Source organism: Eurypyga helias, unplaced genomic scaffold, assembly GCF_000690775.1.
Source record: "Eurypyga helias isolate BGI_N326 unplaced genomic scaffold, ASM69077v1 Scaffold51006, whole genome shotgun sequence".
In the NCBI taxonomy this organism is placed as follows: domain Eukaryota; kingdom Metazoa; phylum Chordata; class Aves; order Eurypygiformes; family Eurypygidae; genus Eurypyga; species Eurypyga helias.
The window spans coordinates 1-14,412 of NW_010256901.1; the positions used below are offsets into that span (position 1 = coordinate 1).

Genomic DNA, 14,412 nt, shown 5'->3' on the forward strand with positions numbered 1-14,412 from the left:
CCAACCCAAGCCATTCTGTGATTCTCTAAGATGTACTTGATATTTTTGATGGGTGCTTTTGGAGGTTATGGCTGGTTTGCAGCCTGAGGAGTACTGTCAGCATGAAAGCTGGTGGTCTTATGGAGTTGATTTCAAAAAGTTCCTTTTGTTGCTTCAGGTTGCCTTTTATGGTTTAATTTGTTGTCGCTTTTAAGTCTAATATTAGGGTGTAAGCGGGAGAAGTGAAAATGAACTCTGTTCATAACAGTGAAGCGTGCTGTACTCTGAGTGTTCTGGTGTTGCAGACTCTTTTGCTGTGGTTAATAGAGGAGTGGAGTATCTAGCTATTGCTTTAGTGTTTGGGTTTTTTTTCTTGATTGAAAGCCTGTGAAAACAGTCAGGAGAATAAAGACCGGGGCTAGTGTTTGTTAACTGCATGCAAAATTATACAGGAAAGGGTGAAGAAACCTTTTTTGAAAGCTGGGACTGCCATGATCCTCTAGTAAGAAGAGGAAAAACCCTGCAGATGCCTCCCAGTTGCAAGGAAGGTCCGTGGGGTTTGCTTGATTTAGAAGCAGTTTAGACACAGTGCCTGCTACCAGCCCATGTGAAGGCAAGACCTGTAAAAGTTGGGGTGTTGTCTGAAAGGGATAGGTGTCCTGAATTTCAGGATGCTGTTGATGTTCGTGTACAGTCTTCATTGTTAAACTGTTGTTACTTAATAACTGACACGTGACAGTATTTACTTCTTTCTCTTGGAACATGCCCCGAACTCTTCAATTGATGATCTAACAATATTTTCTGTTTGTCTTAGAACCACCAAAAAAGATCCCCAAAAGACCAAGCAAGTCGAAACAAAAAAGAAACAGGCAGCTAGGAGGCGGCCGCTGATGAGCAAGCCCGTGGATGATGTATACTTGACATGGCATTACGTTCGGCCGTCCTATGATGTGGAAGAGGCTGTGGGTATGCTCAAGAAATTTCAGGAACTGGACTTCACGTACCCTAAACAGTATGTCTATATTAACGTATTCCTAGACATGGCGCTGCAGAAGAAGGTAGGTTGGAAGCATGTACAAATTTGGGTAGTTTTTTCTTTCTCACCGGGTAAGGCTGTGTTTTAAGTGCAGAGCAGAGGCTGCTGTCGCCCTTCTCAGCTGCCTCCCGCCGCTTCGGTGATGGTCTGAATGATGTGTGCTTTTGCACGTGGCTTTGTGCCGTTCTGTAGCGATCACCTCATACTCCTGAGGTGAGCACAGCACCATTGAGGATTCTGAAAGCAGGTTATTGTGTGACTAAAATTGATGCCTGGACAGAACTTATCCAGCTATGCTTTACATCTGTTTGCGCTTTCCACTCAAAGACGTGTTACCAAAATGATGTGTTTGTTCTGTTCAGGGATGACTATTAGAGGGAGAAGGGTAAATAAAAGCCTTTTTCTGCCTCTGTTTTTCAGCTTCATTTATTTTTTTTGTTTTTAGTGATGTTCCTTGAAAGTATGCTATTGCTGATTGGCCTATGACCTTTGTGATTTAAAGGTGTCTAGCCCAGTTTAGTCTTTCCATAAAACTCCTCCTGCTTCCCCCATAAGTACAAAACAGGCCACTTTGGAGCTGGCTTCTTCGCATGTGTAACTAAATAGCCCCTCTGTATACCAGGGGTCCCTGAGCACTAGAAAAATCATTTCATGCTTAAAGAAATGCAGAGCTCTGTGGTAATCATAAGGCTTGGTGAGAGACACATTCCTTGCTGATGGTTTGCTTTTCCTATTGCATCTGAAACATCTTCTAGATAAGCTGCAACTACAGCACCTCCGTGTGTGTTACTGACTAGAGTGTGGTAGCAACTCTACACTGGAGTCACTGATCCCCACGCCTTTTGGGCAAATTGCAGCATAATTAATTACTGTGCGTCATGTTTAGATTTGAGTATATATGGGACATAAAAAAAGAAAGGCAGTCATAATTTACGCATCATGCTTGTTTGTTATGACCTCTGTGCAAAGAAACTCTGTGTCAGATTGCTGTTTAGGGGACCGACTTCACGTGATTGTATAAGTTGCCCTTAAATCCTGACATTTTTTGTTGTTTTAATAATTTGCTTTCTTGATTTATTAGAAAAAAGTGGATCCGTTTTCAAGCGTTGTTCTTCTTCCGTATCGCTTTACAGATGAAACAAACAAGGTCTTGGTTTTCACAGAGGTATGTAAGCCTGAATTACTTGATTTATGTTTTGTGTACATAGCATGCTCTTACAACACAACTCGTTCCCATGCAAGTACTATACCTTTCATTGAGAAGAGTCTGCAAATGCCTTGCGCAACTCTTAAGCCTGCCTAGGGTTAGTCTTCAGCAGTGTCTTCATGTATTAACAAGCATCGTAGAGGGTTTTCTTCATCTTGGTAGGTTTACGTATATGTAGGTTATTCTAGCAGTGCACCTAGGGAACAAACGTCTGCCTAGGTGTGCCTAAGAAAGAGATGATTGAAGAATGTTTATAGAGTCAAAACCTTTGTCACCTTTTTGTAATACAGACAGGTAGTTTATTGTGGCAGCCATGTCCCACCCTCCTGTCTCTAAGCCTTAGTAGACAATGCAGATTAGAAGTGGGTGACAGTAGCATGTGGTTGTAACATGATACCTTGGGTGGGAGGGCGAGAATGTAACTTACCCTCAAAACTGCTAAACAACAAGGACAGCCCTCTGCCCCAAAGCCGTTGTCTGCTCTCCCTGGAGTTTGCTATTGGAAAATGGTGTGTAGAGCAGTTGTAGCACCTGTGTAAGATCAGTTTCAGCCTCTGCTGCTGTCCTCTGCCAGTTGATCGTTGTAACAGAATAGACCTACGCATATTTGCGTGTGCGGTGATCCCAGAGAACTGTCACAGATTGAGTTGAGTACCCTTGGGTTTAATTTTTGTGAAATTACCTACCTGAGCTACAAGGTGATAGTCCTACAGAATGGAGGGCTGACAAAAGATCAGGTATGCCAGGTTCTTCGGTGCTGTATCTCGCAACCATCTCTCTTCACTCAAATTCATGTGGGATAAGAGATCCCATGCCTTGTGAAGGTGTGGATGTGGGAAAAAGTTGAGGGACTGAAACACTTGTTAGTGCTTTTGAATGGAAGTCTGCAGCTATTCAGTTTATTCTTGTGAGGAAAAGTTGATTCTGGCTTTAAGTCATGAATATCTGTATCAAAACCTTGAGCCAAAGTTTTTGCAAAACTGATGCCTTTTACCTTTCCACATTTCAAACTATTAAAAGCCAAACCTTGTAGCAGACAGGTGAGGTTAGCTTCTAAATGCTCTTTGCAGCCAAATTTTAGTAGCACTTTCAGAAGTTGAACAGCCTTATTTTACAGTGGTTTTTAGAGCAGGTTCTATGCTTTTCTTTAAGCTTAGAGTAAGATGATGGCTTGTTGTAGTTTTCCAGGGATGGAAGTGGGGAGAGAAAGGGCTTTTGATAGAGCTGCTCAGCAAATGGGATGGGCTTTTCTTCTTCTTCTCCGGTAGAAGTGAACTGAAGACTTGTCTGTGGCTTCTTATTGGGACCTGGAGTGGAGTTGCTGTGGAGTTAAATCACCAGCATTAGATATTTTTGGTCTTGGATTGTCTTAAATCATTCTTTCCTTCTTAGTCTGTAGATAGCCTGTTTTGATACCCATTTGTCCAAGACCCATCACCTATCCAGTGCTGTTGATAGAGACTAATGGGTAGTATGGGTGTTACTAAATATCTTTTTTTCTCTCAACAGAATGAGCAAGAAGCTGAAGTAGCTCGACAGAATGGAGCTGCTGTTGTGGGAGGACTTGAATTAGTCAAATGGGTATTTATTGATTTATTTTAAGACTCACATATATGTCCTAACTTAAACCAGTGACAGAGGTGGAGGGAGCAAGAAACCGCATGTCCGGTGAACTCTAGCTTGAAGTGAGCAGCCAGTATAAAGAGTGAGAGATGGGTTTCTATGCTCTAACATGCCTGTGTACTGAGGTAATTTATTGTATCCCTAAATATAGTTCATCTTTTTTACGGCAGATTTTGGAAGATGAAATCCAAGTGGACTTCTATGTGGCTGTTCCTGCAATAATATCTAAGCTAATTCCATTAAGGAGCAAACTAAAACGAAAATATCCAAACACAAAAAGAAGTAAGAAGCAATTCTTTCTTTAAATCTCAAGTGCTGAGCAAGATTGAGCTCTGGAAGTGACACTGAAACATTTTTTGATGAGGATGTCTAATTACACGGAGCATTAGACTGGATGTTACTCAACCGCTTGTTTTCTCTTAGCTAGGAGTAGTTTTAGAAACTAGAACTGTGCTTTTCTCCTACAACAGGCAAATGTGGGATAAGTTTCCCTGCTAGTTGCCCCTATGTTTCTTAGTCCTGATGAACCACAGTAGTATTGTGAAGTTACCCTGGAAACAGATACAACTTGAAAAATATATATTCGCTGACATAGTTTTGTTGTCTAACTGTTGTACAGTTGTTTAGATTCCAGCTTCGTGACTGCTACTGCTACTTCTGCCTGTTCATTGCTACTCAACAACTGAGTTAATTATGGCTTTCCTTAGTACAGCCTGCTCCCTTATCTGTGTGGTCTCTCCTTTTCCATAATGCTCAAGACATTTCCTCTTCAGGTTAGGCTCACAGCAACGAACATTAGTCTCTCAATACTTGTATCCTCCCTTGCTGACTTATTTTATTTTAGCTGTGTGTCAGGGGTATATTTCAAATGTGGGAAAATACAAAAGGGCTGTTTTTCAAGCGCAGAGCCTGTGCCAGCTGTGTGAAGCACTGAGTCTTGATTCCTGTCTCTTATTTCCCTGCTCCAGCTGTCTAAACGTTTTACAATCTGCAAGCAGTGTTTTTAGGCTCCTAAACATTTGAGACAAACCTGTTAACCTGTCTGAAACATCACAACAGAGAACACTCCATGTACTCTTTGAAACATACAAAAGCTGGTTTATGCCATTATGAACTTAATTGGTTTGTAGCTTATCCAGGGCTGATTTCTCTTGGAACCGTCAGAAGATGTGTGGGAGAAGTACTGCTTGTATTGAAAGCAGCTGAGCAGTGGTGTAAATCTGTCAAATGAGCCCTTGCAGCTGAGATGAGCAACAGCTGTTGTGACTTGAGGGAATGGCTGGATTTGGCCAGTGTGTTCCAGGTAGCGTGTAACCTTGCTGCTACCTCGTTGTAGGCTTTGTTTTCAGGGAAGACTTGGGCCTTGCTCTACATGAAACTCAGTAGGTTTTGGTGTTTCAAGCTGCCTTAAATACAGCTTTGCTTTATATAAGCATAAATAGCTTCTTTATTTGAAGTGAAGCCTTCGTTAGGTTTCCTACTGTAGTTGCTATTCGCATCTGCTGATTAATGAGGAAGGAGGGAAGATAGAAACAATTTATATAGTATTTGTGAGGACGCCATTGTCTTGTCCATGAAAGCGCATTCTTTTTTGGGGTTCAACTGTCTTAATTGAAGGAATGAATTCCCTCTCTACTCCTATCACACTTAGGCATGCTAATACGCATTACTTAGACAACTGGTTTTTGCCTTTTTTTTTTTTTTTTTTTCCAAATTAGTTTCCCTGGGCCATGATATTCCCAAAATGCTTCAGCTCTTCAGAGAAGGTCTTGAGTACACAGTCCAAGATGAGTATCTAATCAAGACAAGAATAGCAAGAGTAAGTTCTGTATCACGTTATGTTTTTAATCTGTGTGTCCCCAAAATTTTTACCTATGTTCCTCAACTGACCCATGGAGTAAGTGGAACTCTTGGCCTATTTCGTCTGACATTTTCAGCTGGTATGAGCCCTGTATGCTGTCAATGTTTGGTCACAGAAGATGGCTTGTCTAAAACTGAAAGCAAGGCATATCTGATGCTGAGAAGTTAAGGATGCTAAGAATATTTGCCACTATATTGGCAAGGAAACGTAATAATGAACAAAATAGGGTGGAAAGGGTACCATTCCTAGTAGTCTCCTTGTGAGTTGACATCTCAGTGTAGGCTTCCCTTTCCTCCTGCCTTCCCGAGTGCTCTTATGTGAGTAAAACAGAGCTTATTTGATGGAGTTTTGTAAGTAAATATGGGTTGTACGTCCATGGTGAATTTGTACAGGTGGATCGAGAAGTGTTTGCTTTAACCTAGTAATTCAAGACTTGTTTAATATTAATAACTTCAGTTCTGGACTGGAGCAAAGAGCAAGAACTAAATTACACCTGAAATACAAAATTAATTTCTGCTTTGCTGTCATATAAGAAATTGGGTTGTGTAAGAGTATCTTCTCACTTTTTTTGTTAGATTTTTAATGTTTTCCTCCATTCATTGTTATTTATTTATTTACTTACTTACTTTTCCTTCTCCAAACCATGTGGCTTGTTTTCATTCTGTTTTGTCTGTTTGCAATCCTGCCTGATTTTTAGTTTTCCTTTAACCGATCCTGGTGTGGAAAGGAAATGTACAAGACATCTAACCCCTGAAGCTTTGGCTGGTGGTGTTAGAAATAAGCAAGTTTATTAGTTCTGGCTAGCTGCTGCGAGTGGTGCATGTGGATTTCAAGGGCTTGCTTGTCTGCATAATTCTCAAAACCGAGGTTCTTGGGATTATTCTGCTGAAGTGTTACATATTGCACTTTGATACACGCAGGAAGCATCTTCAGCAGTTTGGAAGTTTAATGGAGTGTGTGAAATACCTTGAATCCATAGACCAGTCTTGGTTTCAAGTGTTGTGACTCTATTCTTCAATTTTTGCTTTGGACTGAATCACTTTGAACTGTAGATCAGGCTGAAAAATAGCTGCAAATTAAAGTTAGTGTCAGGTTTCTTCTTGGCTTAATGTAGTGTCCTGCAGCTGTGGCTGCGAGTTCCTGTAGTTAAAACCACGTCCTGTTACTGATGTGAGATGTTGGTATTGCAGACAGTTCTGTGTCTAGGCAGCTCAGCCCTCCAGTTCCATGGCACCTCCGAAGATGTGGTGCAGCCAGAGATGTCACTCTGTACAAGTAAACATAAGTTGTCATGAATGAACTCTTAATCTTGGACCAGACACAGTGCGATGAGGGTTCATTTAGTTCATACGTGCTACATTTATATACCTTATGTGGCAGAGGTGACTCTCCCACACTGCACACAGTGTGACATGCTCTGTCGCGCTGCTGCGTGTTGAGTAGCTGTGTGCAGAGGGATGACTCGCTGGTTATGGCTTGTGTAATACGTCTCCACCCTCTCCAGCTACTATCCTTTACCTGACCTAGTTTTCCTGCTGCTTGCGCAGCGGCACTGGAAGAAAATCAAGTGCAGGCAAGGCTCTGGGAGGCTGTGAGAGCCATGAGTGGTTATGCATATCCACTCATCACTAAATCAACAGCTTTTTAAATTTAAGTCTTGTCAGGGAGAAAATAATAATTTATGAATTACACAGAAGCACGAAGATCTATTGCTGTAATCCAAACAGTAGTGTAGATGTTTCTGGGAGTCTGCCAAACTGGTGTTTGTTCTCAGAGATGTTTTGCCTCTAGTGTCTCTGTCTCCTGTTGCCTGTTAGTTCAGTTATGGCCGGTGGCTTGATGCGATGCTGCGCTGCCTTGTAAGTCAGCAGCCTCAGTGGTGTTTTTGTAGTAGTAATTGAGGTGTCTTTGAAAAGCCCAGAAGATGGCAGCAGTTAAGTTTCATTAGTAGTTCTGAAGTTGTGAAACTGAGAATGTAAAATGTTCTTTTTAAGACCGGGAGCTTAAAGCAGAAGGGAAACAAATAAGGACACTTGGGCTATCTCCTTCAGCATCCAGTTATCTGCAGAAGGCAGCTTTAAGTCTTTCTTTTTTTGAGGGCTTTGACATAAGTCTTCAATCCAGACAGAGTGCTTTTCATCACTACAAACTTTTTTCCCCCCAGTTAGAGTTGTGTTTAGAAAAGCCAATAGTCCTGTTGTGACACCAGGAAGGAATTTCTAGTGTATTTTCCTGTCTGTGCAGAGAGCTGCCTGTGAAATGATTCTTCTGTGGAAAAGAGTGAGATTGTTTCAGGAGGTGAGACTACAAGGTTTGTTTGGAAGGATGCATTTTCTAGGAAGGGACATGTTTACAGGAGCACTGTTTTATTCCCAGGGTTCAGTAAAAGGCTCCTACATAGTAATCATGCATGTCTCAAATCACATCTCTCCTGCGCACCCAGGAAGAGGATTGTTCATCTGTTGTGGTGTAGAAGATGTTAGCCTCATTCTCTATAACCTCCGCATCTGCGGGACTTTGCTGTCCTGCTCTTTTTGGTGGGGGGTTGTTCACGCTCTTGAGCTTGGATGTCTGAAATGCTGGGTTCCTTTCCCCGCATAACCTACTCTGTCCCTTGCGGTGCACACACTCCATCCTGCTTCTGCCATGCAGAGCAGCTTTGCCATGTCTACATGTGGGTTTTCTTACTCTCTAGTTTCTAGCTTGACTTTCATGCCCTCTGATTCTTAAAGCATTGAGTTAAATAGCTGGCAATAATCTTGTTTTACAGGGTGTTCATCACTTTGTGTTTCTGCCCTGCCTTGACTGCCATTCCCTACATGTGTGTTACAGTCACACTGCCTGGTAGTTCGGTCTGCAGTACCGTTTCATGTTCTGAACCGTCTCTCCGTACAATTCTCTACGTACAGTTTAGAAAAGCAATTCTGTGGTTAAAGCTAATGTTTCAATAGCAGGGCATCTTTTTGTTCTTTATTTGCATATTTAGCCAGCCAAGAGCTGAGTGGCTCTTCCCTGGATTCAGTTGCAGGCTTCTAAAGATCCCCAAGAAGACAGAAGCATTGAGACTTCATGAGTCAGGTTTTAAATATGATCTGTTTCGGTGAAGCTCGTGCGATGCTGAATATTAATAGGCAATTTTCCCCTAGGCAGCAGAGTCAGTGGGAGGCTCTTTTAAAGACAAATGTAACGTGTTTCTTATTAAAAAAAAACCCAAGAGTAACTTCCCTGTACCTTTTTACAGCACCTTGTGCTGCTCTAGAGAGGTGTCCTAAACTTCAAACAGTAAGATAGGTAATAATTCATTTCTGTGTACTGACTGTAGTATATACCATCACTTTCTAAGGCACTTCGTGGTTAGATTGCATTTATACAAAGTGGACTAGAAATCAATTCATAATCGTGCCCTCTACAGGCATGGTTATTCTTCAGGAAGGCTCAGGAGTTAGATCAACTGCAGCAAGAGCTAAATATCTGAACAGAGTAGCTTGCACAGCCTTGGAGATCTGGTCCAGAGTACTTTTGTCAGTTTGGTGAAGATCTGAATTAAGCTAAATACTTAAGTGCTGATACACAGGGATTTACTGTGAAATATTTATTTGGAAGCTGGAATATTTATTTGGATGTAGAAGCTATGTTGAAATACTTGGAACTCTCTGAGCATCACCTGTCTTCATTATGCAGCTGTCAGCATCTCAAATAAATTGTTGTGCGTCATCTCTTGGGATGTGTTGTGTTGTCTGGCTGAATGCAAGTCGCTTTGTCTTATTTTCCTGTCTTAACAAATACAGAATATTAACTAATGTCTTCAAACTTTGAGATGGGTACTGTCTCATAATGCGTTGTACTTCTGAATCTTTATAAGAAGTTCTAAGTTGTTTGGAGTGACTTGTAAACTCTGCCTCTTACAAGTGTTTCAAGGTTTTGTTACCTGTGACGAATGCCCAGTAGCTCACTGAAATTGTACTGTTGAATGTTCGCTTAAGGCTTGAACTTAGCGTAGGGTTTGGAAGCAAAATGATATTCGAACTTTCATTTGAAGCATAGTTTCTAATTCGTTATTACCGATGATTTGTTTTGTTTAAATGGTTCTGAGTATTCCTTTATTTGGAATTAGGCACAGCATGGTGAGTCTGTCAGCAAAGTGAAACACTCAGCACGAACAAGCAGATTTTCACATCGGTTAATTTATTAATGATTAAGCATGTTGCAGTCAGCATAACAATGATGAGATGAAGACAAATGTGTTCTGGCCAGTGTAACAGAGGAACTGCATTTGGATTGTAAGTCTGCCAGAAGAGGGTAAAGAGAGATTAATGGACCAGATTTGGGAGGAGAATAGCCAAGTATAACAATATGTCTGTTGCACAGTAACGCATACATTTTCAGATCAGTGAGATGTTAATAAAATCTGCTTATGCTACACTGGGAGGTGGTGGAGAGGAAGAGGAGATCCCAGTGCTGCCTGTATGTTCCCCTGAAATTGAGTTAATTCTGAGAGAATAAATGCTGCCTTTTTTTTTTTCTTATTCTGTGTCTGAAACCTCTAGAAAAAGAACTGGATTTTTCATCCAGATAAAGAAACGTGGACAATACGGGTGAGACCAGATAGCAGATTATGTAAAGCATAGCAGGGCATTAGAGCAGCTGTACACTGCGTCTGAGAAATGCAGGTTAAGCTCTCCAGGAGCTGAGAGAGAGGTCAGTCCTGGCTTTGACCTGAGGGTGGTCAGGTTGATGTCTCTTGATCATAAGTTGCATGTTGTTGAAGAGAGTCCAGACAAGAGGAATAGCAGTCAGGGTTTAAGGGGATTGCTCTGCGAGGGAAGATGGAGGTATTAACTTTCTGGCAACAGTGTTGGTTCGCTTCCAAGTATCTGTGACTGGTCCAGTGAGGATCACGTATGCGCCAGAAGCAAGGTGTGCCTAAGTGCTCTGTAAGATGAGGACATGGAGCAGAACAAGGAGCCATCAGTCCGCGGTTGTTGGAAGGTCAAAAATGCCATGGATGGGAACTGGGGTTTGTAAAAAGGGTAGATACAGAACTGTAGTGTACGTAAAAGGTAGAAATTCCATGTAATGTGTTAAAATGGGAAAGAAAAGGGGAAGAAACTTTATAATTTTTAAATTGTTCTTTTGGTTCTGTTAAAGTTCTTAATCCAAATCTAGAACAATTCTATACCCAATGCTTTCAGATTTATTCCTCTAGGCTTCAAGTGTCACCATGGCTAACTTTGCGTTATTGTTTTTCAGCTGGATATGCCTACTGAGCACATAATTGCCAATCTAAAAACAGTTATCCATGATATCTGTACATTCAAGCCATCGACTTACGGTAAGTGGCTGCTCTTCTAACATGTTAGTTACACCAACCAAAAATGAGAGACGAGTGTTCTTTACCAGGTTGTCACTAAGTGATCTTGGTGCTTTGTCTGCCTTGGGACAGGAGGAAGGAGCTGTTAGGCAACTGGATAAATCCAGACCTAAGAACCTGACAGCCTCTAAGGGCGTGAATAGCATCTGTTCTTACTGATGTGAACTCTGATTGCACTGCAGCACTATGTCCGTGTCTGCGTGAGGAAAGGAGTGAGATGTGGTGCAAAACCAACTTTGCAGGTTTGATGCTTAAATAGGTTAAAGCTGTACAAAGAAATCCTTATGAGTTGTGGAGGTCTTCAGCATCTGTGTGCATTGGTTCTACCCCACTGACCTGGCCTTGTGGCTCAGTGCAGAGGATCCGAACCCAGAACCCACCTGCAGTTTCCTTACTGAAAACCGGTTCTTCCATTAACACCTAGTCTGGTTAGCTACCCTGGTTAGAAGGTATACCACATTTTTTGGTTGGGTTTTGGTTGGGTTTTTTTTTTTTTGTTTCCCACCCCCCCCTTTTAATTCCTGAGTGAAAAGATCAGGTTGCAGTGGAGTCAAGATGTGAGTTCTGCATGTTGTTCCTCTGGGTTTTGTTCGCTGTCCTAGGCAAAGAATAGGAACAACTAATAAGCTACCTGCTCTTTGTCTTAATGAAATAAACTTTAAACAAAAGTCATCTGCTTAGCTGGGGTGGAATGGAGATTTATGAACATAACTTATGGAAGAATAGCCTCATTTAAGCTAAGAAAACAACTTCTGTTAATATTGGTTTATTGTCTGCAGCCAACCTAGTTCAGTAAGGGCAACCTCCTCTGGTCTCAGTAGCATTTCTACTGATTTTGTGGTATCAATCTTGATTGTTTGGTGGGTCTCTTACTGGCTGGATTGAAAAATATATGCTTTTTATAGGAAGCAAACTTGATAAAACACATCTTTATGACAATGGAGTCTAGATAGGCTTTCTAACTACCTATTGTTTAGACCAACTAGCTGTAGATACCTGTTCTTTAGTTCCTTTCAGGCTTCCCAGATGCAGCAGCATGTCTCTGTGCAGCTATGTAGGTATCGCTAGAACAGCATTGCTGTACAAGTCACCTGAGGTAATGCAAGACTAAAAATACCACCAGGCAGATGTTCTCAGAGTATAATGTAGATGTATTTAATACTCTATAAATACTGGTTTTGTAGTTATCCTTGTCAAAAGGTTCTCTCAGCATTTCCTGGTAGGATCCTGAATTAGGAATGGTTTCTTTGTGCTCTTAGTCATGCATGAATATTTGGGTGATCAGTGTATTTCTCGCCCATATCTTGCTAATGAGGACCACTTCCCAAAGAGATTTCAACCGTGTTTAATTCTTTATTTGTGTGTTCTGAGGCCCAGGGCTGTCAACTGCTGGTGAGATACTGAAGGAATGAGGTAGGCATCAAGATAGTTCCTTTCATGGCACCAGAGTGGAAATTGTATTTTGAACCCAATCTGCCACAGGGAATGTTAAACTCTCTGTACTGAAGGGATGTGTCTACATAGTTCTGTTTGTGGTCGTGTGCTTGACACAGTATGGATTAGTACTGAGATAAATCAGCTTGAAAACTGATGAAATAAATACAAGTGGTAGAGTGACCAAATTGGTGGTGGGTTTTTTTTTGTTTTCTAGGTCCCATTGTGCAGAAGTTGGTTATTAGATCTTCAACCAGTGAAGGTTTGCTATTGAACCTTGATGGACTTCTGCCCCAGGTGGAGAAAGTGGAAGAAGAAAAAACTGAAGAAGGTGAAGATAAACATGTCGAAGAATCTGTTACTACCTGATGTCTTTCTTTGGAGGTCTGATGATCACGCTTGGAAGGCAAATGGAATCATTCAAATCGTGTTTTCTGAAAAGAAAAAAGAAATATAACTTGTTTTCATTGGAAGTTCTGTGTTACAAGAAACGCTGTCACAAACAGGAGCCTGTTATCAAAACTGAAGGCATTTTAAATTCCTTTTGTTGTTTTTTCCACATAATAGTTCTTACTTCAATAAAAGTGTTTCCGTAGCTTGTCAAGTATTGCCAGCCAATTTCCACAGTCACTGCTGAAAGGCCAGTACGTGTTATATCCATAATGTTGGGCTTTTTACTCAATTGGAGTTGCAGAATGTTCGGTGCTCTTGTTGTTGTGGCTAGGTCCCCCACAGAGCAACTAACACAGTTCCTTGTGGAAAGCTGCTGCGTAACTCACCAGTGAAGGAAACTAGTCTTTATTTACCACTCCATTTTTCTGCCCAGGCAGACATGGTGTTCCCTTTGAGGTGGTGGGAGTAGCGTCTGCATGGGATGCTTGTGACAGCTCACGTTGTTTGAATTTAATCTGCGTACATAGGTACTGGAGGCGTATACAGAGCATTTCTGCTCTGCTGCCTTGAGTCTCTGAATGCAGGTTAGTCTCTGGCCAATTGCAGTAGATGAGGTTTTTCTAAGGAAAGATTGGATATATTCTGTGGGAGGAGGGATCATGCACCTTATCTTTCAGATAATGCTGTTTCATCTATGCACAACTGATAGGACGACCTGCAGAGAATCCAGTCGGTTGGTTGGTTTGCACTCTCCTTGGAAGAGTTACCTTAAAATGTTTCATCCACAAACCCGAGTGAAGCTACAAAGAGTCAGTTTCTGGTCTGTCTGCAGTCACTGAGGTTCATGGGCTTGTGAATAACCAATTGGTTTGAGTGGACGGGTTTGGGGAAGTGGGGGCGACTTCACAACAGGCTGCAGCAGATCAGTTATTTCCATATGGGGGACTCGGAAGACACTCCTGTGCTCCGCTTCCTGATGAGAATTTTTTTTCCCCTAAAACTGCTGGCTGCTGCTTTAGGTGGATTTCATGCGTTATGGCCTGGAGATGAAGAACACTTTTGTAACGGGAGCAGTGAGTAGCTAGGAGCTGTATTGCTGTGGTGCTGTGCTAGGTTAGCCATCTTGGAGATGGACTAGGGTCTGCAGACCTGGATAGAAGACACTGATTCTCTCTGTCTGTGTGTGAGGGGGTGGGGAAAGGCTGTGGGAGTCACCTTTGGTTATCTACCCGCTTAACTTGGTTCCTCTGACTCTCAGTAGCTGTGCATGCCTCTTCGATTTGGCAGAAAATTGTGAAATGGACTCTTTAATTGAAATGGAGGTGTCTCTTAGCAATAGTCCAGTTTGAGGTAAGCAGTAGATTCCCAGTAAATGAGTTAAACTCTTGCTGGGGTTTGAGGTATGAAACGTAACAGAAGGCTCAACTTGGCAATGGTTCCATTTTTTGGCACAGTTAGCTGCTTGTTCTCTGGGGCTGATTGGTGCGGGTCAAACAGATTAAACCCAA

The 14,412-nt window shown here is 41.7% G+C and overlaps 1 protein-coding gene across 1 annotated transcript; it reads left to right on the top strand.

Annotated features, from left to right (window-relative positions):
• Nucleotides 1–793: 793 nt before the first annotated feature.
• Nucleotides 794–12,880, top strand: MRPL1 (mitochondrial ribosomal protein L1; the record flags this gene model as incomplete). The annotated part of the gene is made up of 7 exons (XM_010153805.1): nt 794–1,037; nt 2,097–2,180; nt 3,732–3,803; nt 4,016–4,127; nt 5,564–5,664; nt 10,957–11,038; nt 12,729–12,880. Coding segments are annotated over 7 exons (847 nt in total), but the record flags the coding sequence as incomplete, so codon positions are not given.
• Nucleotides 12,881–14,412: the final 1,532 nt, after the last annotated feature.